Below are 25,931 nucleotides of genomic sequence, written 5' to 3'. Positions count from 1 at the left end.
CCAAAGAAAACCACAGGGCTCTGTGGACGCCAGGAGTCAAAATTGACTTGACAACACACTTTTACCTGATTTCTAATATCGGGGGGACTAGTCTTGGATTCAGATAAATACAGTACCATGTATCCTTATTAGTATCTTTTTAATAAGGTCTCTGTTATGTTAGCTCCTTGCATAATATGAGATGGGGGCTGACAAATCCCAGGCACCAGAGGGCCAGGGTGCCTAGAAATTTAACTTTGGCACCTAGACAAGGATATTCAGAGGGCGAGTTATTTAATAAAACCTTTACTTGTCCTGTAGCTACCTAAGGGTGCAGTGGGGAAGCAACCTGCCTAGAGAGCAGGAGGCTGTTGGTTCGATTACTCACTTCTGTGTTTCCCAGAATATGGGAAACGCCTATATTGGGCAGCAGCGATATAGGAAGGTGCTGAAAGGCATCCTCTCATACTGCACGGGAGATGGCATTGGAGAAGGACGGGCCTTCTCCGTTGCTGCCCCGAGGCTTTGGAATGCGCTCCGTAGTGAAATAAGAGCCTCCCCATCTCTGACAACTTTTTTAAAGTCTTTAAAGATGCACCTGTTCACCCAGGCTTTTAGCTGATATTGTTTTGATTGTTTTAATGTTGTTTTTAAAATATTCTTTTTAAACATTTTAAATTGTTGTGTTTTAAATTTCTTGGTTTTGTTTTTAACTGATGTTTTACTTTTGTTTTTATCTTCTTGTAAACCACCAGAGATGTAAGTTTTGTTTTTCTTTAAACTTTTTTTTTTGAGACGTAAGTTTTGGGTGGTATAAAGATATGTTAAATAAATAAATAAATAAATAAATAAAATAAACCCGTCCTGTATTCTACCAAAAACAACCCCATGGCTTTATGGTCACCAAGAGTCGACACTGACTCGACAGCACAATCTTTACTTTCCTTACTTGTCCCAGGCAGGCAGTCCTGTTTCTGTTTTAAGATGGCTACTTGAAAGGGGGATAAAAAGAAACCCATTTACCACCACTCCAATCTGATCATTTTGTCTAGTGCCCATCATCCCACTCCAAAGTTTCGGAGCTGGATCCTAGATCCAAAGAAAATGTGTTAAAACCTGCCATGACTATGAACTATTTCCCCCCCATAAGAATAGCCATGATAATCAAGCCAAGGGTCCATCTAGTCTAGTGTTTCTTTTCCAGTAGCTGCTAACCCAGACATCTTCAGGAAGTTCATAAGCTCTGGTGACAATAGCCATACCCTGAGGTTTGTCCCCTAAAGTATACTGCCTCTGAACATGGAGGGTCTTCCACTGAGCTATCATTTTGAGGTATTTCATTTTACTTATCATAGTTAAGACTTGGCTTTGCCGTCTGTAAGATGGCTAACCAAAATTACAGTCTAGATCAGAGATTCTCAGCGTTGGTCTCCAGATGTTATTGAACTTCAACTCCCATAATCCCCAACCAAAGACCACTGGGACTGAGGATTATGGGAGCTGAAGTCCAATACCATCTGGGGACCCAACTTTGAGAATCCCTGATCTAGATCTGTGGTTCCCAACTGGGGTTCCTCCAGATGTTGCTGAACTACAACTCCCATCATCCCCAACTACAATTTCTTGTGGATGGGGATGCTGGGATTTCATTATTATTTCTTGTTTACACAGTCAGACAGGTGTTATTGCCTGGTTTGTTTTATCCAGACATCGAGTCCTTCCCAAGGACCTGGGATGGCTGAGTTTTATTATCAATATCGTTGTTGTTGTTGTTATAGATATCATCGTAATATTATTATTATTAATTCAATTTCTATACCACCCTTCCAAAAATGGCTCAGGGCTGTTTATACAGAGAAATAATGAATGAATGAATAATGAATGAATGAATGAATGAATAAGATGGATCCCTGTCCCCAAAGGGCTCACAATCTCAAAAGAAACACAAGAGAGACACCAGCCACAGTCACTGGAGGTACTGTGCGAGATCTAGATGATACTGCATTAAAATAACTAAATCCGAATGAAGAACTGTTTGATAATAGTCCTATCCATCCTAAACGTGCTTTAATCTTTTTTTTTTTTAAGCCATCTAAGCCAGTGGCCCTCTTAGAGTAATAAATTCCAGGAGTTAATGAGGCATGGTGTGAAGGACATCTTAGTGTCTGTCCTGAGCTTACTGCGTTTCAGTATTTTGACAAAATGGATCTCTCCAATCCTTTCATGATTTATAATGACAAGTTGTTCTGGGGAAGGGAACTGCACCAGAGATGAGGCTGGGCTGGCTTACAGCTGCATGGATATTGCCTAGTTTATTTTCACTATTATTTAACCCTTGATTATTTGTAGCTTGCTGGAGCTCAACAGGCAGCAGCATGAGATGGTAGAACCCTCATGTGGTCAAATGGACTGTAATGGGAGCAGGGGGTTGTCACAGTTTTGAACACATGCTTATGCTTGTTTGTTTTTTAATCCTTCCTGTAAACAGAAAACTAGCACAGCAGGGAGGATGAACTAGAATCATCTACTACTACTGCTACTACTACTACTACTACTACTACTACTACTATTTATATCCCACTCTCTTTCCTTCAACTTTTCCCAGCATTATGGACTTCTCAAGGGAGCTGGGTCTTCGCATAGTGGGTCCAAAGTATGATAGTTTAAGCCTGGTCACTTGTGCCTCAAGTGAAAATTCTGGATTGATTGTTTCTATGATCCATTTGTTTGTTTTCCTGGCTGTCCATGGTATCCTCAAAAGTCTTCTCCAGCACCAAAGTTCAAACATAAGATAGACACCAGCAACAGCCACTGGAGGGATGCTGTTTTGGGGATGGATAGGGCCTTTAAAAAGGTGTCTCTTTGCTCAGTTAGCCGGGGAACTAACTGATATAATATGACTATTGGGAGATATGTTCTCCTAGGAGCTCTAGAGGGCTGCTACTGAGGGTTGATATCTTTAAGACCAGCCAGCCCCTGAATCCATCTGCAACTCCTTCTGCCCCTTCCCAGTACCAGAACATATAATTAATAAGTCTAATAATAATTTAGACTTATCATTTTTAACACTGTGTTAAATTTAAACAAAAATTAAATGTTTTTAACATTTTGATTTTGTTTTAATTTGTACTCTAAACCACCCACAGACATACATTTTGGGCAGTATATAAAATATGTTTAAATACATAAAATATGTTTTGCATGCAGAAGGCCACAGGGTAGTTCTGTCTCTGGCATATTCATGAAACCCTGGAGTGCCAGTGAGTGACGATAACACTGACCTAGGTGGATCAAAGGTCTGGTTCTGTATAAGGCAGCTTCACGAGTTCACCTAGTGTCTGAATTGAGGTGGCACTTGAACTTGGAACAAGTCTTGCCTTTGACATAAACTTGGAGGAGTTTGATTGTCACAGGCTGTCGCTGGGGTTACCAGCCCTCCAGAACTGGCCTGGTGTCTCCAAGAATCAGCATCAATCTCCAGGCGGCTCTTGAGAGCAATCTGGGAGATTTTAATGATATTTGTGAAAAATATTGGGAGGGAAAATCTCCAGAAATAGATTCAGTCAGAGTTGGCAACCTTAGCTGTCACTCACTAATTTCCTTTGGGGGCTGCTGCTGTTTATTTCATGATTATCCTGCCCTTCCTTCAGGAAGCTCAGCGTGGTCTACGTGGCTCTTTGCTCATGCCTTAACCTTCACAATAACCTTGTGAGGTCAGTTAAGCTGAGAGAGAGTGACTGGCCCAAGGTCACCAAAGGGTTGCATGGCTGAGTGGAGATTTGAACCTGGAACATAGGAAGCTGCCTCTTGGGGAGTCAGACTATTGGTCTGTATAGCAATAGGAGATCTGGTCTTGTGGTAGCAAGCATGACTTGTTCCCTTAGCTAAGCAAGCAGGGTCTGCCTTGGTTGCATATGAATGGGAGACTACATGTGAGCACTGTAAGATATTCCTCTTAGAGGATGGAGCCACTCTGGGAAGAGCATCTAGGTTCCAAGCTCCCTCCCTAGCATCTCCAAAACAGGGCTGAGAGAGATTCCTGCCTGCAACCTTGGAGAAGCCGCTACCAGTCTGTGTAGACAATACTGAGCTAGATGGACCAGTGGTCTGACTCAGTATATGGCAGCTTCCTCTGTGCCTATGTTTCTAGCTCAGTAGTCTCTACACTGACTGGCAGCAGCTCTCTAAGGTTTCAGTCAGGAGTCTCTTGGATCGCAAGGGCGCCTTGGGCCCGCCAAAGCCTTATTCCAGCCCTGTCTCCCAGTCCTACCTGAACAGGGAAATTACTTATCTACTGTACTGTAGGTAGATAATACCACTTGCCTGTGGGCTTCCTAGAGCAGGGATTCTCAATGTTGGGTCCCCAGATGTTATTGGACTTCAGCTGCCATAATCCCTAACCAAAGGCCACTGGGGCTGGGGGATAATGGGAGCTGAAGTCCAATAACATCTGGGGACCCAACATTGAGAATCCCTGTCCTAGAGGCATCTGGTGAGCCACTATCTGAAACAGGATGCTAGACTAGATGGGCCTTGGGCCTGATCCATCAGGGCTGTTCTTATGTTCTTAAGTAATTGAACAGGAAGCCAACTTTAACTGAAAAACAAGAGTTTGATATTAATTCAACAGGACAAAACATAGGCTAAGAAAACAATAAATGGACTGACCGTCCCTTCTGCAGAGAAAGGGAGGAGCTCTCAGTTTTAAAATTCAAGACAGCAAGTGAGAAAAAGCAGACAAACGGTGACTCCACCCCAAAGCCAGTACATTCAAACACAGGCAAGCATGCCCCATATAAAGAACTGAGACAGTGTCTGTGGAAAAATCCCAACACCTGGGACTTTCTGCATGCAAGCAGGCCGATGCTCTTCCACTGCGCGATGGCCCTGTCCCCTCAGGGGAATATCTTACAGTGCTCATACATGTAGTCTCCTATCCAGATGCAAACCAAGGTGGACCCCAAAGGGGACCATTCGTGCTCACTGCCACAAGCCCTCCTCCCTCTGGGTCTCCCTAGTCCTAATCAAACCCTGGAACCACTGCACCACACTTTGACTTGCTTCTCGGTCGTGGTGCCATAACTAATCCTGCAGCATAGTCTTTATCTTGGTCTTTGACCAGCTAAATGTAGGCCTGTTATCTCTGCTTCACAGGGAGACACTGCCGTGAGGAAGTCCCAAGTGATACACCAAGCCAGGGTGTGTGCCTGGGGGCTGGCTTTCATACCTCAAAGAGTACATGTTTTTGAAGGACAGCAAGGGACCACCATCAACTCCAGCTCGGTGGGCAAGCACTAGGGGAGGCATCCTCCCCCAGTAACTCATTGCCCAGCCTGAGGGAGGTGAGCAGATCGGGGGGCTTGATTGCAAAGTGTGGCCCCAGACTGGCCCTCTGGTATCCTATGATTCCCGGGTCCAAGAGGATTCTGACAATAGTGTCATGCCCTGAACTGCCTGCAGGTCCCACCTCTGATCAACAGGAAATCTGTGCCTGGCCCACAGCGGTGTCCGACACACACTGGGCTGTTTGCCTATATAACACATGTGCAGTTATTGTGGTATTATCACTGTATGCAGAGGTGCACCTAGGTAATTTTGAAGCCTAGGCCTGAAGACATTTGCAGGGGGGCCCTACCCACACATACGGTATTTTTAACACATTTATAATGTAGCCACACCACCCAGGACAAACCAAAAAGGATTTGGGGACCCTCAGGGAGTATGGAGGCCCTGAACTTTGGCCCCGAAGTCTAGGGGTAAGAGCACCTCTGCATGTATGGGTTAAGAACTGAATGGTTAAAGAGGTCCTAAAACATCCTGGTGTGCTTTATTCAAGCAGTTGGGGGTTATCTCAGGATAGATACTCTGAGGAAACAACCTTTTGAAACCTGATTGTGTAAAGAAACCAAGACTTTCAGTGTTGATTCTCTACTACTACTACTACTACTACTACTACTATGCTATTTATACACCGTCTACCAGATGTTATTGACTGGATTTGCTACATTAATTATCAGGCCCTTTCCAAGGGTCTAGGATAACTAAAGAAATAATAATAATAATAATAATAATAATAATAATAATAATAATAATAATAATAATAATAATAATACATTATTATTATTATTATTATTATTATTATTATTATTATTATTATTATTATTATTAACAACATTTTATATCCCACTCTTCCTCCAAGGAGCCCAGAGTGGTGTACTACATACTTAAGTTTCTCCTCACAACAACCCTGTGAAGTAGGTTAGGCTGAGAGAGAAGTGACTGGCCCAGAGTCGCCCAGCAATTCTCACAGCTGAATGGGGATTCTCTACTCCGGGGGTACTTTTATGCTGTTATTGTCATACTACTGCAATGCACTCTACATTGGGCTTCCTTTGTATGTAGTTTGGAAACTGCTGTTAGTACAGAATGCAGCAGCCAGGTTGGTCTTTGGGGTTGCCCGAAGAGATCATATTACACCCATTTTAAAAGAACTATACTGGCTGCCAATAAGTTTCCAGGCGAAATACAAAGTGCTGATTATTACCTATAAAGCCCTACATGGCTTGGGTCCGAGGTATTTAAGAGAACACCATCTTCTTCATCAACCCCACCACCTGTTAAGATCGTCTGGGGAGGTCTGTTGAGGTTGTCACCAGCAACTCGATGGCAACTCAAAATCAGACCTTTTCTAGAGATGCCCCAGGACTCTGGAACATGCATCCTAATGAAATTAGAGTTTCCCTTTCACTGAATGTTTTTAAGGCCCTAAACACATATCTGTTTAGTCAGGCTTTGAGTTTATAGTTTTAAAGCTTCGGTTTTTAGAGGTTCTTATTGTGTTTTAAATTGTTTTAATTATGTTAATGTTTTAATAGGTTTTATATTGTGAACCGCTTACGGACGCTTTTGTATAGGGCAGTATACAAATGTACTAAATAAAATAATAAAATATACCACTTCTCAACAACAACAAAAAGTTCTTCCAGCAATTTATACAGAAAAATAACAATCATGAGAAGATGGTTCCCTTTCCCCAAAGGGCTCAGAGTCTAAAAAGAAACCCAAAGTAAACACCAGCAACAGTTACTGGAAGGCAGTTGTGCTGAGGTTGAATGTTCTGCCCCCTACTTAATATAAAGAAAATAGCCACTTTAACAGGTGCCTCTCTGCCTAGCTAGCAGGGGCAACACACGAGGTATTATTTAATTGTAAGCCTACATCATCATAAGCTGTGTGGTGCTTGGTTTTTACTGGGAAAGGTGGGCTAAAAATGAGTAAAATACTTTTGCTGCTCCTTTCCCACAGACAGCTTTTCAGAACACAAGTAGATAAATCTATTATCAGAAGCTCTCGTGGTTAGTGTTACCTATTATTTCCCAAATGATTTCTCCCTCAAGCCTTCATAGCTATAACAGACAACGTCTATGAACTGTGTGGGTTTAGGTCACAGGATCTGAAAGGAAAGCATCGTTTAGTGGAGAAATGCCTTTGACGAATTCATGTCCGTTTGTGCTCGGCTTCCACCTCATTTCCTCCAGACAGACTGTCATGCCTTCCATTCACGGAAGCAATGGCGTAGCGTGGTTTTCGACAAAGGTAGTCGGGACGTGATAACCACAACAATATCTCGGGGCACTATAGTGGCACGTTGGTCTTCTTCCCTCCTCCTCCTCCTCCTCCTCCTCCTCCTCTTGCATCTGGTTCGGGTGCCGCCTGCTCTGGAAAACATCCCTTGTGCACTGAGGAGGAAAACCACAACTGTCAGGGGCGGAAGGCCGGGGAGAGGGCACAGCACGATTCACAACAGCAGCGAAAAGAGAGCAGTGCCTTTCTGCCACCCTACTAGACTGTGTATTGGGTGGAGTTTTAATCTGAATTGTGGCACATGAGGAGTTTAGCTGTCTGCAAAGTTAGAGGCATAGGGAGCTGCCATCTACTGAGTCAGGCCCTTGGTCCATCTAGCTTAGTACTGCCCACTCTGACTGGTAGCAGCTCACTCTCCCCCCCACCCACCCACCCCCCGCCTGCATCAGCCCTACCTGGAGATGCCAGGGATTGAACCTAGGACCTTCTGCATACTAAGCCGATGATCTAGCACTGAACCACAGCCACCTCACCTCAGCCCCAGAAGATATCAGGCTTGCTCACATGGCCATGAACTGGGTGGGACATGAACAGTTTCAGGAGCTGTCCTTACTCCTGATTTTCGGTCGTGTGCTTGTACAAATCAAGGTAGGAGTCAGGGAGCATGATTGTTTGCTAAGCCACAGCTGGGTAGGATTGTTATTCTTCCTGTCTCATTTGGAATCTGGGTAGGGTGCAATGTTCCCTCTAAAAGGGATTCCGAGATGTTGTTGACTACAACTCCCATAATTCCCAATCAAGAGCCATTGCAGCTGGGGATTCTGGGAGTTGTAGTCAACAACATCTGGGAATCCCTGCTAGAGGAACACTGGTTAGGTGTGTTCGTCCTACACAGCTCAGCTGCGACTTAGCATACAATCAAGCTTCCCACTGTCTACCTTGCTTTTTACAAGCATGCAACCAGAAATCGGGAGCATGAATTGCTCCTGAAACTCGGTAGAATGCTTGTCCTACCAAATTCACAGCCATGTGAACCAACCTATTACAGTCCCTGGCCATTCCTTGGTTTTGCTGGTTACTGTTTAACGGTCCAGAATGGTCAACTGATCACTTTGGTCAATTAGAGCTGTGTTGGTCTCCTGATAGCTGGGAACTCTTTATGTTGATTAGGGGTGCTCAACTCTGGCCCTCCTCCTGCAGATGTTGGCCTACAACTCCCATAATCCCTGGCTGTTGGCCACTGTGGCTGGGGATTGTGGGGCTTGTAGTCCAAAAACAGCTGTGGAGCCTAAGATGAGCAGCCCTAGTGTATTGGGATAAGATGGCCACCAGAGTTTGAAGAAGTTCACAACCTTCTACTGAAGGAAGGTGGTCAGTGGGACAGAGACTCACAGCAGAAGTTGGCTGTTTGATAAGAAACATCAGCAGAGAGAGAGTGAGCTTTCAGCTAGAATTAGCTGAAATTGGAGGGTGCAGCCATAGAGGGTGGCCCAAGTTGCTCTCTGGGGATCTGCCCAGGCACCCACAAGTTGCCCAAGTGCTTGCTCATCCAAAGGAAACCAAAGCAGATAATGCACTCCTGGAACTTCTCAACACTCTAGGAAGTTACTGAAGCTTCCAGTAGGGGCGTGTGAGCCGGCTCAGTTCGAACCAAGCCAATGTGGCTGGCCCCAGGTCAAAATGGACAGGGCCCCCAAATGGGGGTGCCAGTCTGAGTTCGAATCGGACCAACCTTGGTTCTAAGAACCGATTCGGGGATACTTGTAAAGGGGAATCCTTGAGGATTCCCTTTTACAAAGTAAAGGGGGCATTCTCTAATCATAAAGGCCATGGGGGCAGGGAGGCACGAAAAAAACAGGCCTCTGCAGCTTTAACAGAGGCTGCAGCAGAGGTGGCAAAGTGGTGGTGGAGACATCTGAGGTGGTGGGGGCCCGTAGCAGGAGCCCCTCCAAGCCCCCCACCAGCCTCCCGAATGACAGCCTGGGCCACAAATGACGAGGAGATTTTTTGACAAATTGCTTCCGTGCAAACGGCCAGCTCGCACATCCCCTAGCCTCCAGTTAAATAAGGACAAGCTCCCATCTCCTCACAGGAACATCAGAAGCTGCCGTATAGTGAGTCAGACCTTAGGTCCATCTAGCTCAGCATTGTCTACACAAACTGGCAGCGGCTTCTCCAAGGTTGCAGGCAGGAGTTTTTTCTTAGCCCTGTCTTGGAGATGCTGCCAGGGAGGGAACTTGGAAGCTTCTGCTGTTTCCCCAGACTCTGCAACTCTCATTTCACAGGAATAGATCATATGCTGAAGCAGTTCACACACTCTTTAATCGGATAAGGCCCGACCCTGCTTCAAGAGCTGTGTTTCCTCCCGATTTTTGAGGAGGGGGGATTGATTATGTGGCAGGAGCTGAGTATGACAGCACCATCCTACTCAGCATTTTAAAGAGGTAGGAGAAAAAGCTGTCCTACCAAGGTCTCTGATAACTGTAAGTTATCCATCACTCTCATTCCTCCTATCTCCTCCTGTCTACCATAAACAGAAGATCATTCTGAATTTAAGACAGCCCTCTTAAAAAGTAGAGGTTCAGTACAGATTCTACCTGCATTTATTGAAAGGAGGACTCTGAATTTAAGACGATCTCCTGATTTCTAACATCAAAAAACTTGGGGAAAGCCTAGTATTGGAGTCAAGCAAAGTTTGCTGACAGGCGAACAAAAGAATTGGGAGAGCACCCAGCTTCTGAAGGGGGGTAGGATGCTTATCCTGCCCAATTAACAGTTTTGTGAACTGCCTCACTGAAAACAGAGTGGGATAAAAACTGGGTCACTTCTGCATTCATGCTACAGAAACCAGTGCAGAAACTGGAACCGGAGGCACAATTCAGCATCTTGAGAGCCTCAACTCTCTTTTCCTTTCTTTGTACATGATCCAAATTTCAAGCTGATAAAGCTGCAGCAGTTGACCTGAAAGTGTGTGGGCAGTGCTTAGTGAAAGCTCGGAAGCAAATCTGGGCAGGATTTCCCGTAGCGAGGAGTTTGGCATTCTAGTGCCCTGCACAGACCTCAGGCCTGCCCGTGATTTATTGTACAGGCGCAGTAGTAAACAAATGTATGCAATTTGGCAGTGCATAATTAAGCTATGGAATTGTTTGCCATGGGATGTGGTGATGGCCACTGGCTTGAAAAGGGGCTTCACAAATTCATGGAGGACGGGTCTATCAATGGCTACTAGTCTGGTGGCTATGGGCCACCTCCATCCTCAGAGGCAAGATGCCCTCTCAGTACCAGTTGCAGGGGAGCAACAGCAGGAAAGAGGGCACGTCCTCACCTCTTACCTATGGGCTCCCCAGAGGCATCTGGTGGGCCACTGAATTTGAGGGGAAATTTCCAGCTGAGGTTCTCAGATTGTACGTTCTGCAACGAATCTGAACGAATATACGTTCTGCAAAACAGGATGCTGGACTAGACAGGCCTTGGGCCCTGATCCAGCAGGGCTGTTCTTATGTTCTTATATTGATAGTTCTGTGTGCTTTTTAATGAGCAACGTAGTTTTGGTGGGGGCAGCTTCCCTTGGTTTCTGGTAGCATTGTGCAATCTAAAAGACTGTGTGTAGTCTGTATATAAGTCACCTGAAGTGGCACAGTGGGGGGAATGCTTAACTAACGAGCAGAAGGTTGCCAGTTCAAATCCCCACTGCTACTATATCGGGCAGCAGCGATATAGGAAGATGCTGAAAGGCATCATCTCATATTGCGTGGGAGGAGGCAATGGTCAACCCCTCCTGTAGTCTACCAAAGAAAACCACAGGGCTCTATGGTCGCCAGGAGTCGAAATCGACTTGATGACACACTTTACCTTTAGTCTGTATATAGGATTGCCAACTCTCCAGAATTGACCTGAAGTTTCCAGGAATTGTTTGGCATCGATCTCCCGGTGATCAATCCTGGGAATTTTAACGGCTTGATAGTGGAAAATATTGTGGGGAGGGATGGCTTCAGACACATCAAGTGATGGATGGTTCCAGCTCACTGGGGCATTTGAGTTGTGCACCCTTGGACTAAGCAGAGGCCCCCCCCAAGGATCCCTCCCCAGTCCTGGGACGGCTCCTCCCTGCAGCCCGGCTGCCCTGACCTCTCTGTGCTTGCTCCCTCTTCTTGCAGGTTGCAAAGCGCAGCGCAACCACTTTGCCCCCCAGACGGTGAGGAAACTACTGGAGCAAAAACGGCAGCAGCAGACGGTACCGGGCCAAGGCCTCAGACCACTGGTGAGCGCTCTGCCAATGAAGCGCCCCTGAGCCATTTTTGGAAGGGCGGTATGGAAAACAAAGAAATAAGTGCAATAAATACATGAAATCCCAGCGGTGGCAAGCTCACAATTTGGCCACAAGAGAGCTATGTTGAGGCCATGAAGAATGCACCGAGGGCAAGCTCCTGTGAGCTCAAAGTATCCGTTCGCAGAAGAAGCAGCCCTCTGAGTGATTCCTCATCTAGCCTCCTCTCCTTCCAGTCGGCTTCTGCCGGGGACAGCTCTGCTGTGTCTATGCACTGGCGAATGATGACTGGATCGTTTATTTATTTATTTATTTATTTATTTTATTTTTACATTTATATCCCGCTCTTCCTCCAAGGAGCCTAGAGCGGAGTACTACATACTTGAGTTTCTCTTTCACAACAACCCAGTGAAGTAGGTTAGGCTGAGAGAGAAGTGACTGGCCCAGAGTCACCCAGCTAGTTTCATGGCTGAATGGGGATTTGAACTCGGGTCTCCCCGGTCCTAGTCCAGCACTCTAACCGCTACGCCGTGCTGGCTCATAATGCAATCGGACCAAGCGCGGAGACCCAATGGAACTTGGAGCGTAGGAAACTGCTTTCAACCGAGTCAGACCATTGGTCTGCCTAGCTCAATACTGTCCCTACCCAGAGTGGCACTGGCTTCTTCAAGGTTATAGGCAGGAAACTCTCTCTCTCTCTCCCCCCACCCAATCTGGAGGTGCCAGGAGGTTTTACACACAGGGCTTCTGCCCTGAATCTGCTTCAGAAGTGAGTGTGTGTGTTCACACACCAGCCAAACTTACCTCGAAGTCCCTCCAAGATCCTTGGACCCACTCCAGACACAAACCGGGCTTTGTGATGCAAATTCTAGCTTATCTCGATGTATGTCTGGGTTTTTAAAATGCTGGCTTTAAGCTACTATTTCTGAAAATGCCGGAGCAAATGGGAGAGGAACTGACGTACAATCATTAGCATGATAAGAGGCATGCCCTCTTCAGAAATGCAGATCTATCTCTGTAGGGAGTTCTCTTCCCCCCACCCCGCCGCATTGGCTAGAAGGAGAACACAGACGCCTGCCATGTGAATTTGTTTCAAAAGAAAACCGAGAGCAGAGGGGAGGGGCTGCTTTCCTCAGGGCGGCGAGCGTACTTCGAAGTGGCTTCGCTCAATATTTACCCTGAAGCCAAGTGCGAATAACTCCCAGGGAGGGCTAGATCATAGAATCAGGGAAACTTGGAACCTTCTGCATGCAAGCATGCAGATCAGTGGTTCTCAACCAGGGTTCCTCCAGATGTTGCTGAATTTACAACTCCCAGCACCCCCAGCCACAGATTGTCACTGGGGGTGATGGGAGTTGTAGTTCAGCAGCATCCGGAGGCCCAGATGACTGTGTGAACAAGACTGAGGATTGGCCTAAGAGGGCACTCAGTGAGCTTCATGGTTAAGGGGGGGCGGGGATTGGAAGCTGGGTCTCGTCAGACCCAATCCAACAATCCAACTGCTACACCACATTGGATCTTGCTTTCAAAGCATGAACTGACTGAAGGCTGGAGGATGCAGAGTTGGCAGCTCCTTGCCAGAAATGACAATAAGGTGAGCTCAGGTGAGGCATCACCTGGGAGGGCAGATTTGGGGTGCCCATCGGGGCTAGCAAAATATGCAATGTGCCTGGGTTGTCTTCCTATGAATGGGGAGTATGGAAATTTGTATTTAGGGCCAAGCCCAGGGAGCAAGAGCCTAGGAGCCTGTCACTCCTGTCTGGATGCAACTGCTCTCATTAATTATTGACTCTGTTTTTACCTGTCCTTTCCAGGGCCCTGCAGTGACTTTAGAAGATGCCAACAGGCCAGGTGAGTGGCTCTCTACACATACAGATGCATTTCTCTGCTTCCCACTGGACACGGGCAGGGCTACGTGCTTTTTCCTATAGACCAAGATCTCTGGCTCCTTTTGGGGGTGGAAAATCCAAGCCTCCCCAGATGGACACAGAGCAATGTGGCCTGGATGTTTTTCACCCCCGGCTTTTAGTTCGCATCTCCTCCGGAACAGAGGGTGTGCATTCACATATCGTCCCAATTTACCCCCAAGTCCCTGCGAGCTATCGGGGAGCACTTCACACACACGTTAGGGTCTTCATCATGTGTTAGAGTGTAACCCAATTTATATCCAGGGTTAAAAAATCCACTTTTTGTGTTGGTTTATGGGGGCAACTTCGAACTTGCAGTGAAGTCTCCCGAAAACCCGCTGTAAAACCTGATGTCTGGGAAAGCTCCTGTGGTCCTCTATGTAAGGGCAAGCATAGGAAAATAAGCAAATGGGGTACCCCATTTGAGGTATTTGTCCTGCCTCCCCACCACCACCACCCCACATTCCCCCCACCCCTGCCCCAGTTTTTCAAGAATACTGGGAGGTAATCGGAGCTTGAGATCGGGGGCAGAGCTTGAGAATATTATATTATTCCTTGCTTCTTCCCATGACTAACAAGACCAGAATAAATGATGCCAAGTTGAATACGGACATGTGCTTGGTTTGCATAATGTATACCAGTTTGGCAAATGCAGCCTTTTCTTAGCCCCAGATCTAGATCACCACTAAGCACCATCTTGGTGGCTTTAGTAAGGGGCACATCTCTGGCAGTTCTCGGAGTCTTGTGGGACGAACCGTAGCAGCTCCCCTGGAATGAAGAAGGTCCCAGGTTCAGTCCCCAGAGTCTAGGGCAGGGCTGCCCAGTGTTGACCCTCCAGCTGTTTTTGGATTGCAATTCCCATCATCCTCGGCCACCATGGTCAACGGTTGGGGACGATGGGAGTTGTAGTGCGACATCTGAGCCCCTGGTGGCGCAGTGGTAAAAACTGCCACCCTGTAACCAGAAGGTTACAAGTTCGATCCTGACCAAGGGCTCAAGGTTGACTCAGCCTTCCATCCTTCCGAGGTCGGTAAAATGAGTACCCAGAATGTTGGGGGCAATATGCTAAAATCATTGTAAACCGCTTAGAGAGCTCCGGCTATAGAGCGGTATATAAATGTAAGTGCTATTGCTATCTGCAGGAGACTGAAGTTGTGCAGCCTTAATCTAGGGACAAGCCTGCTCAACTTCAGCCCTCCCGCTGTTTTTGAACTACAACTCCCATCATCCCCGGCCACAGGGATAATGGGAGTTGTAGGCCAACATCTGCAGAAGGGCCAAAGTTGAACAGCCCTGATCTAGGGCGCTCAGTGTTCTGCTTAGCATTCAAAAGGTCCCAGGTCCATTGTCCAGGCAGAGCTGAGAGAGATCCCTGAATGAAGCCCTGGAGAGGCACGGCCGGTCAGAGTTGACAATACTGAGCTAGATGAACCAGTGGTCTGACTCAAGACAGCTGTTTCCTGTATTCCTGGCTTCTCGCTGAAAGGCTAAGCCAGGGATTCTCAACGTTGGGTCTCCAGATAGTATTGGACTTCAACTCCCATAATCCCCAACCAAAGACCACTGGGGCTGGGGATTATGGGAGTTGAAGTCCAATACCATCTGGGGACCCAACGTTGAGAATCCCTGGGCTAAACGGAGCCTGGGAGTGCCACAGTTCTAGACCACCTCTTCTCTTTCCTCAGCTGAGCCTCCAATCCTGGAGCCCCCTGGAGCAACAGAGGGAGGGGGCCCCACTCCAGGGCAGGCCGCAGCTCCTGTGTATCCAGCCCCCGCCTTCCCTGTCTGGCAGCCAGACGCCTCCAGCCAAGCCGCCTTCCCCGACTACCGCTACCACCACGGCATGGACACCACCAAGAACTACCACCTCCAGCCTCCAGGTGCCTCCTACAACATGAACCCCTTCACCCCACTGGAAGCCAGTGCTTATGGGGCAGCAGGGGCCGGGGCTGCTGAGGAAGTCTATGGCTCCAAGATGGCACCTGTGGTGGATTATGAGGTGAGTTTAGGGGAGGCCGTCTGTGGAGATGGAAGGCAGTCATGCCAGCGTTTGTTTCGGGTGGAGAGCGGGTTTTGCGGTGGTGAGCTGGAATGGGCCCCTTTGCTGGGGTTGGTTGTAACTGTATTGTGTTGTAACTGTATTGTATTGTGGAAGTGTAACCACTTTCAGGGTTAAAGGTTAAAAATGTGAGGAGGGGGAATTAAATCAAGGAAAGGAGGCTTCTTCTTCTTCTTCTTCTTCTTCAGTATTGTTTCTTCTAAAATGGCGGCTGCTCCGTCTTTGCAGACACTACATGTCTGCATGTAGGAGAGGAGAGCTGGTCTTGTGGTAGCAAGCAGGACTTGTCCCCTTAGCTAAGCAGGGTCCATCCTGGTTGCATATGAGTGGGAGACTTGATGTGTGAGCACTGGAAGATCTTCCCCTCAGGGGATGGAGCCGCCCTGGGAAGAGCATCTATGTTCCAAGTTCCCTCCCTGGCAGCATCTCCAAGAAAGGGCTGAGAGAGATTCCTGCCTGCAACCTTGGAGAAGCCGCTGCCAGTCCGTGTAGACCAGGGATTCTCAAACTTGGGTCCTCAGGTGTTATTGGACTTCAACTCCCATAATCCCCAGCCTCAGTGGCCTTTGTTTGGGGATTATGGGAGTTGAAGTCCAATAACACCTGAGGACCCAAGTTTGAGAATCACTGGTGTAGACAATACTGAGCTAGATGGACCAAGGATCTGACTCAGTATATGACAGCTTCCTATGTTCCTACATTTGCTAAGCAGGTTTTACTTTGGTTTGCATTTAGATGGGTGAGTACATGCAAGCACTGTCTGCCGTAACTATCTGCTGTACAATATTCCCCTTTGGGGACGGGGTCGTAGCTCAGAGGTAGAGCATCTGCTTTGCATGCAGAAGGTCCCCAATTCACTCCCTGGCAGCATATCTGGGTAGCGCTGGGAAAGACTGCTGCCTGAAACCTTAGAGAGCTGCTGCCAGTCAGTGCAGACAATACTGAGCTAGATGGCCCAACTTAAGCTCTTTCCACACTCCAAGCATTTATAAGGTTTATCTGCACTATGGGTTCTTTGATGTATAGTAAGCCTTCCATTGCTGCTGAAGCTCTTCCCACACTCCAAGCACTGATATGGTTTATCTCCAGTGTGGGTTCTTTGATGCATGATAAGTGCATAGAGCCCCAGGTCTTCCTGGCCCTTATCTAACCACAGCACTAGGCTGGCTTTCTAGGAGGAAGATGGTAGAATTCTATCTCGGGGAGACCTTGACTATGTTGCGAGACCTCTTGGCTAACCTTTCTCCCTCTCTCTCCCTCTCCCAGAAGGCAGCCACCGAAGACCAGGCCTTGAACCCCTATCCAGCCCATGGGGTCACCTGGCTGGGGCTCGAGGTGTCGGGGCTGGAGCAGAACCACTCCTCTCTGCTTCCTGCTGGAAATTACCTGCCCGTTTCTATGGAGGTGGATCCAGGGGAGCTGGCCCAAGCCCGGGCTAAGATCCAGAACATGGAACTCGCTCGTCTGCTTCAGCAGGATGAGGATGGGGACATGTGAGTAGGCAACCACGATGCTGACATCTCCTAGAATCCCCTTGGAACCTTCCCCCCGGAATCACTGTATTTTTGTTCCGTGGGGGCATGGTCATCAGTAGAAAGGCGGGAAGGCAGACAGTACTCCTCTGGACCAAGAGGAGCCATCACTTGGGGCAGAGCGATCGTCTTACTTTATTATTATTATTATTATTATTATTATTATTATTATCATTATCATTATCATTATCATTATTACTATTATTATTATTATTACTAATTGGTTGATTTGATTTCTATACTGTCCTTCCAAAAATGGCTCAGGGCGACTCACATTAAAATAAAAACAACTGAAATCAATGAACAGTTAAAATCCAAAACTAGTTTTTAAAAAACTAATATAAAATCAATTAACAATTAAAACATTTAAAACAGTCTTTAAAACCTGGAAAACCAGGCCAAACCTTTACCATTTAAAAGCAGATTAAAAACCCTGGAAGGCCAGGCCAAAAAGATAGGTCTTAAGGGCTCTTCTGAGGGACAATAATGAATTCAGATTACAGATTTCTGCTGGGAGTGCATTCCACAACCCAGGAGCAGCTACAGAAAAGGCCCGCCTTTGAGCTGCCACCAGACGCACCGGTGGTAACTGGAGATGGACCTCCTCAGATAACCTTAATGTGCGGTGGGGATCATGTAGAAGAAGGCGCTCTCAAAGTCTTGCATGCAGGAGGTCCCGGGTTCAATTCTTGACCTCTCCAGGGAGGGCTAGGGATGCCCTATGGAGAAGAGGATGGGTCTCCTGTGCATTTTGTACAGAAGAGGGCATTCTGGTAGGTGTGGATTCTCATGCAGAGGGGAAGCACAGCTGCACCTGCTGAGATTCCCTCTTCTGTGCATCTCTTCAAGCAGGGCTGCTCAACTTTGGCCCTTCTGCAGATGTTGGTGTATGATTCCCATAATCCCTGGCTATTGGCCACTGTGGCTGGGGATTCTGGGAGTTGTAGTCCAAAACTATCGGTGGGGGGGAGGTGGGGAGTTGAGCAGGTCTGTCTTGGAGGTACAGGAGACCCCTCCTCTTCTCTGTAAGGCAGTCCTAGGTCCGGCTGGGAAATATCCCTGCCTGAAGAGCTCAACAAGAGCTGGTTTGTGGTGGCAAGCACTAATTGTCCCCTTCGATAAGCAGGGTGTGCCCTAGTGTCTACTATATAATAGGCATGATTTTAACTAACTAAGATTAGTGTCTACTATATAGACACCATGCTTGCATGCAGAAGGCTCCAAGTTCCTCCCTAGCAGCACCTCCAGATAGGGTTGAGAGACTCCTGCCTGCAACCTTGGAGAAGCCACTGCCAGTCTTGGTAGACCAGGCCTGCACAACATAAAGCCCAGGGGCCAGATCCGGCCCACAGGACAACAGCAGGAACTAAAAAGAGCTCTTGGCCTGTCCTGTAGACCAGCAGCTGCTGCTCAATGCAATTAGCCAGTTGAGACCAGATGTCCCCTGCCCTCTTTCCGTTCACCTTTCCCCAACTCCGACCCTCTGCCTCCTCATTTGCATTAATATTTTTAATAATTAATTTTAACATAAAAAATTAATGGGCTGAGAATTGACCTCGGCCCCTGCACACCAAGTCCGATCCTCGGCCCCCTCATTTGCATTAATATTTTTAATAATTAATTTTAGCATAAAAATTGATGTGCTGAAAATTGACCTCCGCCCCTGCACACCAAGTCATGGTTGGTCCTAGCCCACTGGGGCACTTGAGTTGTGCGCTACTGGTGTACAATAGGGATGTGCAAATTGATTCAAATTGGAATTGATTCAACTTGAATCTGGGTGATTCGAGTGGTTTGAATTGAATCACCCCTTAAAAGCGCAATTTGAATAAAATTCGGATTGAATTTTCGGACCAGATTTGAATTTGGAATGAATGTTCAGAATTCGATTTGAATTCCAAATAATTGGAAAATTCATTTTGTGCATATCTCTCGTGTACAATATTGAACTAAACAGACCAATGGCCTGACTTGTATAAGGCAGTTCCTATGTTCCTTGCAGAGCTGCTAACAGTCAGTATAAACCATACTGGGCTAGAAGGACCCAGGGCAGGACTGACTCGGCAGGAGGCAGCTTCCTATGAATCCAGAACCTGGAAATCACAAGGCAGGGATGTGGAAAAGGAGCTGGTTTATATGGTAACACATGCAAGGATTTTATAAAGTTGACCCTGAAACGCCTTGGTATACTCCTAGCTGTCGGCAAAATGGGCAGAAGAGCCTAGGGAAGGAAGTATTCGAAGAAGCAGAGACCTAGGAAAAGAGGAGGCAGTGCCAGGTGTGACGGTATGAAAGCATCTGGTGCTGTAAGAGATGGCCAGGCCAGTGAGAAGGTTTCTGACCATTCTTTTTCCTCCTTCTCAGGCTCCTACATCTGTTTGTGGCTCAGGGACTCCGCCCATTGGCTTACGCTGCAGCGGAGATGCTCCGAGGCTGTGGACATCTGGACGCGAAAGAGCACAGGGGAAAGGTAAGGATGAGGCCTGGACTTGATTTTCCTTGTATGGGGACTGCTAGCTCACAAGAGATCTGCCTTCCTAGGGGAGAGCATCATCAGCTGTTCCTGCCAGTCAAAAGTATAACTCTGCCCTTAGAGCTGCAGCTTCCCCTGCATCATCTTTTTGTTGTTGTCATTCTGTGGAGTGCAAACGCTGGAGGGCTCAGGATGAGGCAGGCCATGCGCGTTAATGGGAGGAAACGGTTTCAGTTTTGCAGCACAAGCCTGTGTGAGTGGTTGGGCCCATATGTTTTTTCCGCCTCCAGGATCTGAACAGAGCAGGAGCTAGAAACAGTTCTCAGTTGAACTGGAACCTGTTTCTCCACTCTAAGTATATCTAAGTATGCCCTGCCACCCACTGACTAGGGCTTTTCCCAGTGAGTTGTAAACAACAAATAGTTGACTTCTTAGTAATCTGGTGTGTGATGCTGTTCTTACAAGTTCAGTAGTTCTGAGCTATACAAGAATAAAAACTGGAATTTAGAGCTAGGAGGAATAATGTCCAGCCAGCAAGACTGCGGGGCTGCAGCCAAAATAAATGACTATAGTTGGTTAGTGATCTGGCTTTCCTAGGCTACAGAATTTGAGGTTCTGATTTGCACCTTGCTACTCCTAATTAAGTCATCTTAAGTGGTGCAGTGGGAAAATGCTTGATGAACAAGCAGAAGGTTGCCAGTTCAAATCCCCACTGGTACTATATCGGGCAGCAGCGATACAGGAAGATGCTGAAAGGCATCATCTCATACTTCATGGGAGGAGGCAATGGTCAACCCCTCCTGTATTCTACCAAAGACAACCACAGGGCTCTGTGGGCGCCAGGAGTCGAAATCAACAGCGCACTCCTAATTAGCAAAAAGTATATGCACTATGGTAGCAAGTAGTTACTTCCATGTATTGCTATCTTGCATAAACTGCCAACCTAGGATCATCCTGTGGTCAGGCTGGTGCTGTGCACCCATCCAGAGCAGCTCCTCACGACTTTTCTCCTCTACCCAGACTCCCCTGCTGGTGGCAGCTGCCGCCAACCAGCCGGAGATTGTGAAAGACCTGATCATGCTGGGCGCAGATGTCAACGCTGTTGACCAGAAGGGCCAGACCGTGCTGCACCTCGCCGCCACCTATGGGCTACCCAATGTCATTTCTGTGAGTATATAGCCAAGGAGAACTTCAGGGTTGGGTCGGCAGTAGAGTTGTCACCATCTTTACAGGCCCTGCTCCTGCATATTTTGAATAGCAGACTGATGCACCAAATCGTGTAGGTGATGCCTTCCCCATCGCTTTATCTCCACGCCTGGAAAACCTTCCCCTTCTAAACTCTGAGTCCTGTTGCACTTTTGCTGCAGCTGATCATGCGGCTGAAGAGGCAGCCCACTCTTAAACAGAAAAGTGGCTTGCCTCTTCCTCTGAATTTAGCGAACTTTATCGCAGCCAGAAACTTCAAGCTGCAGCAGCACCCTTCTTCCCTGTCAACCCAAATGCAGTCCACTGTGGTTTGCATTTGGATGAGAGACTACATGTGTGAACACTGTAAGATATTCCCCTTAGTGGATGGGACCCCTCTGGGAAGAGCCCTTGCCTGCTTGCATGCAAGAGGCTCCAGGTTCCCTCCTTGGCAGCATCTCCAAGATAAGGCTGAGAAAGAATCCTGAGAAGCCACTGCCAGTCTGTGTAGACAACACTGGGCATGAGGGACCAATGGTCGGACTCAGTATAAAGCAGTTTCCTATGTTGCTGTGACTGCTGTCAAAACAGGTGACTGCTTTACTGGTGCTATAACGTACCCTCTTTCTTTATCTTAAGGATGTATTGAAACCTCCACTCTGCCCTTGAGATAGAGCAGGGGAGTCTGCAACACAGTTTTAAAGTTGTTGTTTAATAAAGACAACTTTATATAATAAAGAAATTGCCAGTGTGTTTAATAATAAAGAGAGTGCCAGTGTGTTTTGTTCATTTATTTAAATTATTATACCCCTCGCTTTGAGCTTGGGGCAACTCCCCCCCCCCCGACATTTAGTTCAGTCTGCGTACAGCCATCAGAATCTCATTTTCTCCCGGACTCTCTTCCTAGGCTGTCATGCTGGTTGGTGCCCCTATCAATGTGGAGGCCAGGAACTTTGAAGGTAAGATGGCTGGACCCGTTGGGTGTTCTCGGGAACTCTCAGCTGAAGCTTGGGAGCGAGGGAGGGGGGACTGCCGTGACATACCGTGTTGACACCCCGCTTCTGTGCTATCCCGGCAGGTCTGACCCCACTGCACTGTGCTGTCATCTCCCACAATGCCGCCTTCCAGTCGCAAAGCATGGAGCCGTCCTCCATGCACCACCTGCAGAACCTGTTGCTCTGTATCCAGCTGCTGCTGCAACTGGGGGCGGACTACAAGAGCCAGGTAGGGCGGCTAGTTCTGCAGATGGTCCCCTCCACTCCACATCCGGGTAGTGGCCCAATATTCCTGGGCTGCAAGCTTGGCTGCCTGGTCCATTTTCCACCCATTCTCCTTCTAGGATCTGAAGAGCAGCAAAACCTCCCTGCACTTGGCAGTCCAGGCTGGGAACCAGCTTCTGGTCCAGTTCCTTCTCCAGCAAGCTGGGCAAGACCTCTATAACTTTGTAAACATGAAGGTAAGCTGCCTGGTTTCCCTGCTTGGGGATGCTGTGGTGCCTCCTTTTTTTTTTCCCCAGTGGTTGCTGAAGTGGGTATGGCTTCTTGGATAATACTATTGCTTTTACAGAGCAATAACATTTGCTCTGTTATTGCTCTGTTATAGCCCTTTTAAATTTTAAATTTTTGATCAGATTATAATTGATTTGTATTGTATTTTGTTTTTCTCCCTCCCCCTGCCGTTTTTCTTTCTTTTTTTGGCCTGCTATTATTAATGGGTTTTTATCTCATGTTTTAATGTTGTGTTGTAAGCCACCCAGAGAACAATTTGTTATGGGCGTCTAACAAAGTTGTTCATATTAGTTATTATTATTATTATTATTAATAATAATAATAATAATAATAATAATGTATTTACAGAAAGCATAGCATTAACTGTACACATGCTGTGGGTGAGGGAACCCCTTCTAACTGTTCAAAGAGATACCTTTTAAAGTGGTGATTCTCTTATATTTAGCAGGGGGAGAGCAACTGCCCCTATCCAGCCCCAGCACAGCATCCCTCCAGTGGCAGCTGCTGGTATCTGCCTTATGCTACTTTTTAAAATGTGAGCCCTTTGAGGACAGGGAGCCACCTTATTTACTTATTATTTCTCTATGTAAACCGCTTCGGAAACTTTTGTTGAAAAGCGCTTTATAAATTGTTGTTGTTGTTGTTAGTTATGTACTATTTATTTTTCTATGTAAACCGCTTTGAGAAGTTGAAGAGCAGTATATAAATATCCATAGTAGAAGTATGTAGGAGAATTTGCCTCCTTTAAAAAAAAATTAAAGCACTCCCTTGGGGTGTGCATTCTAGTGCACAGCAGATTCAGAAAGAAGGGTGCATCCTCTTGCTGAGAAACAAACTTCGTTTCCCACACCATACTCTCTTAGAGGATTACATGGGTGCTCATGTACTGAAGCAGAAAATCAATTGCCTTTACAGAACGCCTCGATATTAGTATTGCACAGGCATAGGAGGGGGGCAGGGACTGTACTGTATCTGTTGTCTGCATTGATTCAGCTATTCAATGTGTGCAAGACTATGCACTCTGCTAGCGGACGCACTGGCAGCTGTAATGGGAAGGAAGATTGAGGGTGTGCTGGCAGCTACGACTTGGGGTTGGAGGGCTGGCCAAACCAGTTTATCCGGTAATAAAGGAGTGACTGGGAAAGGACTGTCTCACCTGCAACCAGTACATTCCGGCTTCCTGCAAATGATCATCTGATATAGCCATGGGGCTGCTTATTCCGCATGTGTTATAGTCACTGAAATGAATGTCCATGTTTAATATTGCCTGGCATGAGGGTGGGCTCTGTGTATCAGGAACCCGGCATAAGACCTGGAACTGTGCCCCCTTGCCCAGCTTTGCAGGATCAGTGCCATCCTTTCCATCCTGGGCCCCCTGCAGCAAAGAAACTGACCAGAGAGCAATCTAGACTGTGCCTCAACTGCATTCACTGGTTTTTTTGTTTTCCCATCTGCCCAAGCAATGTGTGTTTAGCACTACGGATGTGCACAAAACTGGTTTGCCTGGCTCGGTTCGAGTCTGAACCGGACCAGGCATGTTTGGTTTTGGCACCCCCGAATTTGGGGCCTGGTTTGGTTCAAATTCGAACCGGTTTGGGCCTGGTTCAGGGGTGCCAGAAATGTCAAGATTATTTTTTAAAGGCAGATTTACTGTGTTCATGGGCTGGGGGAGGATTGCTTCTGCAGCCGGCAGGGGGAGAGGGAACTGCCAGAGATTCCCCCACAGCTGCAGCAGCATCCCCCGAGGCCCCCAAAGCCCTCAGCAGTGGTAATTCCACTTTAAAAAAACAACTAATTTTAACATGTCTGGCACCCCCAAGCCCATCCCAAACCAACGCAGCGGGGTTGGCTCGACCTCAGGCTGGACCAGGCCTGGTTCGGTTCGAGGTGGAGCCCCGCGAACTGGGCCAGTTCGAGCTCAAACTGGCTCACACATCCCTATTTAGCAACCCCCATCTGGACAAAGGTCTCATTCCTCCAGCTGTCACTGGACTACAACTCCTATCATCCCGGACTGCTGGTCACTGTGACTGGAGATGATGGGAGTTGTAGTCCAATGACCGCTGGAGGGCTGAAGCTTTGCACCCCTGCAACAGATGGCCCAGTAATGTGGGAAGCTGTGTAACACACCTGAGCTAAAGGAGGAACGGAAGCCATCCATGAAACAAACTTGCCACCCAGCTATTAAACAAGCCTAAGCTTTGGGGTGCTCTGTGGCAAGGAATGGGGAGAGAGGGACTCTGCATGGCTTCTTACGCCAACTGACGGGTGGGAATTCTCTCTCTTCAGGCTCATGGGAACACCGCACTGCACATGGCCGCAGGGCTGCACGGCCACCCCTTCCAAGAGCAGATCATGACCCTCTTGCTACACCACTGGGCTGATCCCAGCACCCGGAATCTGGAGAATGAGCAGCCGGCTCACCTCTTGGCTCCCGGACCAGCTACAGAACAGGTGAGCTGGGTTTCGTGGTGGGGTGGGGGAGGACACCTGGGTAGCTTAAGGAGCTTGGACCTAGAGCATGGGATCAGGGTCTACAATGCAGCCACCTTGCTGGAGCTCAGCAGGTCTTGGTGTGATCAGTGCCTGGATGGGAGACTTGTGTAGGCCACCTTTGGGGATGGGGCCATAGCTCAGTGGCTGAGCACCTGATTGGCATGCCGAAGGTCCCAACTGCAAACCCTGCCACCCCCAGGAAGGGCGAGAAAGGACTCCCGCCAGTGTAGACAATACCGAGCCAGGCAAACTACAGCCGGTGTAGACAATATGGAGCTAGATCGACCAAGGGTCTGACTCGGAATAAGTTCCTGTGACCAACTCTCATCTTATCTCCTCTCTAGCTGCGCCTGTTGTTAAGAAGCCGCCGTACTGGTGCTGGTCCCACTCATGGCCCACCTCTTTCCTGACGGCCTGCCATCCGGGGATGCTCCTGGGCAGGACCGGCAGGATCCCAGCTGCTTCTCGGCTGCCCAGGGAGCGAAGATGTGTGAATGTCTTGGTCTTTGTTTTTCAGGAAAACGTCTGTGTGCTGGCTCTATTTAACTAACTTATTGGAGAGAGAACACGTGCCTGGCTTCCTTGCTGGAACTGTATTCGGCGTGGGTGGTGGAAGCAGTCTGCCAGGGTCTCTCCACCATTTGGAGAGATCCACTGCAGTCCTGCGGCCTCGTAGCGTGGAGGGGTCTGGCTTCACTCCACCATCACCGCCACCTTTTACCGTCTTGCTGGTGGGCAGTCCGGGAACAAAGAGGGCTGTCGCTCAGTGATAAGAGCATCTGCTTTGCATGCAGAAGGTCCCAGGTTCCATCCCTGGCAGCATCTCCAGGTAGGCCTGGGAAAGACGCCTGCCTGGAACCTTGAAAAGCCGCTGCCAGTCTGTGAGGACAATACTGAGCTTGATGGGCCGATGGTCGAACTCGGTCTAAGGCAGCTTCCTA

The 25,931-nt window shown here is 47.7% G+C and overlaps 1 protein-coding gene across 1 annotated transcript in view; it reads left to right on the top strand.

Moving 5' to 3' along the window:
- NFKBID (NFKB inhibitor delta) overlaps positions 1 to 25,400 on the top strand; it is a 29,617-nt gene extending 4,217 nt beyond the window's left edge. Inside the window, exons 2-12 of the mRNA XM_053267572.1 lie at positions 11,721 to 11,797; positions 13,645 to 13,681; positions 15,423 to 15,736; positions 17,063 to 17,289; positions 19,693 to 19,798; positions 20,822 to 20,968; positions 21,894 to 21,945; positions 22,065 to 22,210; positions 22,326 to 22,442; positions 24,784 to 24,948; positions 25,335 to 25,400. Of these exons, the coding sequence (XP_053123547.1) occupies positions 11,721 to 11,797; positions 13,645 to 13,681; positions 15,423 to 15,736; positions 17,063 to 17,289; positions 19,693 to 19,798; positions 20,822 to 20,968; positions 21,894 to 21,945; positions 22,065 to 22,210; positions 22,326 to 22,442; positions 24,784 to 24,948; positions 25,335 to 25,400 (1,454 nt within the window). The remainder of the gene's footprint in view (positions 1 to 11,720; positions 11,798 to 13,644; positions 13,682 to 15,422; positions 15,737 to 17,062; positions 17,290 to 19,692; positions 19,799 to 20,821; positions 20,969 to 21,893; positions 21,946 to 22,064; positions 22,211 to 22,325; positions 22,443 to 24,783; positions 24,949 to 25,334) is intronic.
- The last annotated feature ends 531 nt before the right edge of the window (positions 25,401 to 25,931 follow it).

Source organism: Hemicordylus capensis, chromosome 7, assembly GCF_027244095.1.
Source record: "Hemicordylus capensis ecotype Gifberg chromosome 7, rHemCap1.1.pri, whole genome shotgun sequence".
NCBI lineage: Eukaryota > Metazoa > Chordata > Lepidosauria > Squamata > Cordylidae > Hemicordylus > Hemicordylus capensis.
The sequence above is the reverse complement of the archived record's forward strand: the minus strand, read 5'-3'. Positions and strand labels throughout refer to the sequence as shown.